This window comes from Aythya marila, assembly GCF_965140915.1.
Source record: "Aythya marila genome assembly, chromosome: 13".
Taxonomy (NCBI): Eukaryota; Metazoa; Chordata; class Aves; order Anseriformes; family Anatidae; genus Aythya; species Aythya marila.
In genome coordinates, this window is record NC_139054.1 from 7936265 (window position 1) to 7942264 (window position 6000).

Consider the following 6000-nt stretch of genomic DNA (forward strand, 5'->3'; position numbering starts at 1 on the left):
GTGATTTTTTTTTTGGTCTTTCAAGCCTCGGGTTTGTTGTGGGGAACTGGGAGGTGGTCTGAGACTGGGGCTGACTGGAGGGCTCCTGTTATGGTTGGTGAGCTCTTCTGTCCCATGCCAGGCCTTAAACTCTCCAGTGCTGGTGGGGCTGGATGCTCACTGCGCCAGGGTGCTGGCACATGTGCCCGCTAACCATTGCTCTCCTTCTGCTTTCAGAGCTGGCGTACGACCTGGACATCGATGACACCTCTGCCAACAAGCAGCTACTGAATCAGCAAAGCAAAGACGGTGCCGTGGTTCCCAGCAGTGACCCCGGCAGCGCAGCCCCGCGCCCTGGCCCCGCTGCTGCTGTTGCCCTGGCCCTGCTGCTGCTGGGCTGCTGGCCCTGAGCGGTGCCAGCAGTGGCACTCGGTGCCTTTCCCTCCTTGTTTTTTTCAGTGAGGAAAACATTCTGAACCTCTCCTGGAATATATGCACATTGCCAAAGACAGGGCAAATGACTTGAGTCAGTTTTATAAAATAATATGATATCTTCACACCTTCCCTCCTCTTTCTCCCCTCCCAAAAAAAAGTGTTTGTTCATGGTAAACTAGTAAATACATAACAGTGCTTTTTAAAGATAATCCTGTTTAATATAAGAAGGTTGATATTAAATTGTTCCTAGCAGTTTTTGAAGACTGAGGTCTGCCTTGCTGTTAAATTGAAGAGCATATTTCATCTTGAGTTGTTTGAATGTGCATGGGGTAAAGAATACTTACGATTTATGAAATACTCTCAGCAAATATCAGACCCCTGTTCCCAGTTGACTTAATACAGATTTTTTTTCTGTAGTTCGAGAAGTTTTTGTACTTACTCCAAATTCAAGAGTCACCCCTAGGAATCGGGCCAGGCGCATAACATGGAGGGCATGTGAAGACAGGAGAGAGAAGGTCAGATGTACAGCAGGAGGCAAGATGCTGTGGAAGAGGAATGGCCATGTGCTGGGATCGCCAGGTATCTGCCACCTCCTGCTGTGGCTCCGCTGCCATCAGCCCCAGCCATGTCCTGGCACCACCGCTGCTGGCTCCTGTGTGCAGAGGGGCCAGACCTGCCCTGCTCCAGCCACAGGTCCCCACGAGTCCCCGAGTGCTCCTGGCAGAGGTAGGCAGCAATGGGAGGAACCAGCACAGGAGCCAGGGACGAGCATGAAGGAGGAGGTGCCTCGCCAGCGTGCTGCAGGCAGAGCACAGGCGCCTCTCCTCTCTCTGGGCTCTGGCTGGAGCTGTTGATGCCCACCAAGGATGCACACGTCAGGCTGCTGTCTCCAGAGCAGATTGTTTCCAGACACCAATGCATGGGGATGTGCTCCTGCAAAGCACACCTGCAGCAAGACAGGTTGCAGGTGGTTTCACCTCCCAGCTGGGTCCTGTGAAGTCCTTCCGTGCAGACAGCCACATCCCCTACATCGTCCCTGGTGGTGGTGCATGGGGCCCCGTGGCCCATGCAACGCCCTGGTAGTACTCTTTGAAGCAAAGCACCCCCTTTCCCATGGGAAATCTGCGAACATAGCTCCAGCCAAAGGACAGACAGCATGGATGTACACGCCGTGCTTTATGGGGATGAATAACAGGCGTCCAACACATTGTGCTACAAAGGAGGAACAGAAAAGGATTTGCAGGAGCCCAGAGGCAGATGAGACTCTTTCTCAAGTGTTTTTTTTTTTTTTTTTTTTTGCATGTTACTTTGCTTAAACAGTCTCTAAAATAAAGGTCAGTTGCTCTATAAATGGTGCACTTCAAGTCACCTCCCCTGTGAGAGAGGCGATGCTCTGCGTTGTTCCTGGAGTGGGCAGCCTGGAAAGCCTGGCTCGGGACTTGGGGCACCGCAGAAAGGCTTCTGTTAGGCTGATTAAATGGATGGGCAGGGGCCAGGGAATGTTTGGTTTGATTCCTGGCCAAAATGGTTACATACTTCAGTTTAAGGTTCTGCTTTTACTGGAGTGATTATATCTGCAGTATCTTAAGCTGCAATATGTGTGTGTACGCATGCACGCACACTCACACGTGCATGCTTCAAATATTTCTGTGCCTCTGACCTTATAAAACAAAGAAAAAAACAACGATGTTTGAGAGAAAGTACATAAATCCAAGCCACGCAATTAAATGGTTTGGAGAGCGGAAACTTCACCTCTTCTTACTTTGAAGTGGTGGGGCTGATCTCGCTGACACTGATTTAAAGGCTTGCGACTGTCTGCCGTGCTGTGATTCATAAGCCATGGCAGAGAAAGAAGAACGGGCTGATCATCCCACGCCTCTGCATGGGGACGTTAACTCCCAGCCACCCACTCCTGATGGAGGGGAGCAGGGCTGGGCTGAGCTGCAGCGGGACCTGCTGGCTGGCAGCCCAGAGATTTCCTCTGGACCTCAGACACCCCTGTCCTGCCTGTGCTGGAGTGTACTTGGGGGAGGTTAAGCAGTGCTGGTGCCATGTTGTTGCCAGCAGAGGCATTTCCTGACCCTCTTGCTCTTGTGTTGGCCCAGGTCTCCCCATCACCACTGTCTGCTCTGCAGCTGGCTGTGCCAATGAGCCTCTGCTCCACCAAAGGGAATATTTTATTAGAGCCACTTGAATTCCCGTCACTTCTTCCCTTCTGATCGTTTCCTTTCATCCCCCTGGAGCACTGGGGGTGGGAACAGGAAGGCCGTTGTGTTTGCTCAGAGGCAGTGTGCTACGTCTGCCCTGGCACGTGTCTCTGGTGCCAGAATAGGAGACGTTCTTGCTTCTAAGACTGTGTTGGAAATATTGCATGTACTGTTTTTTCCTTGGATAAATAGCAGGATGGCGCAGCACATGGCACCAGCTTTTCTGCAGTGAACATCCGGAGTGCTTTCTCTCAGGAAGGCAATGCAGGCTGTGCCTCGCTGGGTATTTTACAAAGGCTGCTTGGTTTTCCCAGTGTGATGTTGATGCTTGTCAACAGAAAGCCCCTCTGTAGCATGCTGAGCCCATTTTCTCATTGCATGGACGTGCTGTTTAGCAAAGCTATGTTGTTTGAGACTTTGTTATGATAAGAGATCACACACAAAAAAAAAAAGACAGTTTTTGAGCCCTCTATCTGCCAAGTTTCTAAAATAATGCATTATAACTTGGGAAAAGCTGTTGATTTATGCCCTGCAGTGAGTTTGTGTGCGTATGTTTTCACAAGGATTTTGCGTGAAGCTTATAAACTATTGCAAAATTTCCTTTTTTTTTTTTTTTTTTGTTTTAACCATAACTGAGAGTTGACTTACCCATCACTCTCCCTGTTGCCATCTCAATGTGCTGCAGTACCCTGTTAGATGACAGGATGAAACTTCCCTTCACTGATCTCTGTCTGAGCAGACTTCTGCCCTGTAACCACCTCTCTGCTCTGCCATTAGCAAGATACGCCCTGGCCACTAAGGTGAAATGAATCTGGGATTCAGTTTTGGTCAGCTGGGCATTGTTTTACTCCCATGCCATGAGAAATACGAAATTCTTGTTTCTGCACGCCACTGCTGCTCACTGTCCCTTGTGTTGCCATGGGGTGGAACGTCTTCATCAGGGGATGGGGACTGCTACATCCCCTGTGCACGTACATGTAGGTGTGCCAAGACAGGATAACCCAGCGAGGAAACACAGAGCTGAGGCAACAGGAGCTGCTGGGGCAGTGGCTCGGCTGTACTCCCACTGTCGTGATAATGTGGGTAAGTGGCAGCGGCCGTGCCTGGCCAGGGAGGCATGTGGCCAGAGTAAATATCTGTCTGTTTTGCTGCCAGTGGGAAAACTGACACAGGGTTTTATGTCAAGGAGGTGCTCATGGGGGAAAAAAAAAAAAAAAAAAAAAGTAAAAATAACAAACAAAAAAACATTCTAGATAATTTCCAGCCCTGCAGTGAAACCCAGAAGCCAGTCCCTGGCTCTTCCTGACTGATCCCCAAGCCTCTGCCTGCAGAGCTGTGTGGTTGGTGCGGTCTGCCTCGTGCAGGCAGAAGGACCTGGGGAAGATTTCCAGCCTCGTGGCTGAGCTCTTGACACTTTCTGCTTTGCAGCTCTTGTTGAACACTGGCAGCCAGGAGCTGCTGCTGCCGCCGTGCCCAAGCAGGATGGAACAGCACCTTGTTGCTCGCAGCATTGATGAGGCTCTGGGTGGGTTTGTGAGCAGCCTGGAGAAGGTGGCAAAGCCAGCACCTTTTGCTGATGTCTGGGGGTAGGGCCGAGATTCAAACACATGCTTCACATGTGTAATGTATTTCTGTGCTAACCATGCATCAAATTATAATTCAAAACCAAAATATTTTTGTTGGATGGGAAATCCCAGTTCATTAATCAATTGACTAATAGTTTAGAGCCTGGAACGCTGTAATCTAACGCACTTAACAGCTGCTTGAAACAGCTGGTGCTTATGGCTCTCACTGTTTTGGGAAGTGAGATCTAGAATATCTCAGTTTTGTTTTTCAGGGGAGTTTTTCAGAACTGCTCCTTCATGTCCACGAGCAAAGAGCTGAAGCACTTGCAAGCAGGGAGCCAGCGGGGATGTAGGACTGGGTTCACTGGTGCTTTCTACCGAAACAAAGCATCGCTTACCTAGGGGCTGCAGCATGTACCAGGCATGTCTGTGAGCATGGCAGCCAACGTGAGTGTGTTCCTGCAACTTAGAATAAGGGGGACACGTAAGCATGTGCTGTCAACTGTTTGGATTTTGAGTCCAAACCAGTGCCTGCTGATCCATGGGTAGGGCAGAGGAGAAGCCACCAGTTGAGAGGGCAATCCCCAGCTGCTCCCTGGCCTCAGAGGAGGGTGCTCGGTTCAGGCACAGGCCACAGTGCCGACTAGATGGCCCACTGATCACTGTTGTTTTGCAAGAGGGAGAGATGACTGCCTGTGCCCAGCTTCCTTGGCAGTTTTGTTTTCTTTCTCCTTCGGTTTCTTGGCAGCTGCCAGCCCAGCAGTGAGAGCTTTGAGGCCTCAGGGGAGCTGGTGGCAATTGCAGGGGGCGGTGAAGGAACAAGGAGCAGGGGCTGAGCAGGCTGCAGGCAGGGACCGGACTTCTCATAAATCTGTCAGATAAAATCCAGGAAACCACAGAGACCTCAAAATGCTCAGAACAACACGTGTGCTGCTGAGGTGCCTCCTTCAAACCTCGTCACCAGCTGGGCATCGCCAGCATGCAGCACCACGCCGGTTCCCAGCTCGCTGGGGGGACCTGTCGTGTCTCAGGACAAGTTGTGTCCTGAAGAGCCTCTTACCTAAGCTAAAGCATCTCAGAAACACCATTTGCTTCCCAAATGTTTGGGCACCTTGCTGGGAGTTTTCCTGAGTTTTTCAGCAGCACTGCAGCTTAATGATTGACAAAGCTGCTAAAATTTTACCAGATCACAAGCCACAATCCCAGAAGCAGGTGTCTGTTCCCATAAACCCAGTGATTTTTTTACATGATCAGCAGCAAATCCAGAGGTGAGGTTGACCCAGCTGGGTGTCAGCAGAATTACAGATCCTGTGCGTGCATTATTTGTTGCTTTAGCAAGGACCCAGGTACAAAGGTGTGGAAATGTGCAGCTGGAGGGGAAGCATGTGAAACCACCCCACTGGAGGAGGACGCTTACTGGTCCTCAGCATGGGAATTTGTTTATTCTACCTTTTATTAGGATCACTGACAAATCTTGGTGTAAGGGACATGTTGCACATCGTAAAAACAGTGAAGCTCTCTGCATGAAGAGAGGCAGTGGGTTTTGTTGGGATCAGGTAGCGGGCTTCTGCCTTCTGCTTGGTCATGGGAGACCAAAGAAGTAAAAGTGGAGTTAAAAAAAAAAAAAAAAAAAAAAAAGCAGCAAACAAAACCCTAAATAAGCTTGTCAAAATGTTACTGAAGGACATTCCCCAGAGATGAGGTAACTGAAATTTTGATATAGGCAGATGAAGCAGCCCTGGCATGTTTATACAGTCAGCGAATTTACTGCATTCAAAAAAACAGAAAAGCAGTCGGCATTAATCAAATATCGT

General features: G+C 49.7%; 1 protein-coding gene across 2 annotated transcripts in view; it reads left to right on the forward strand.

The window, feature by feature from the left end:
* The window catches only part of GPC3 (glypican 3), a 144800-nt gene extending 143017 nt beyond the window's left edge, over positions 1–1783 (forward strand). Inside the window, exons 8-9 of one of the 2 annotated variants that reach the window (XR_014318429.1) lie at positions 217–743; positions 832–1783. Coding sequence is in view for 1 of the 2 variants with exons in the window: in XM_082771210.1 (XP_082627336.1) it covers positions 217–389 (173 nt within the window). In the remaining variant the exon portion in view is untranslated. Of the gene's footprint in view, positions 1–216 lie in introns of both variants that reach the window. The other variant, XM_082771210.1, reaches the window with a different exon arrangement.
* Positions 1784–6000: the final 4217 nt, after the last annotated feature.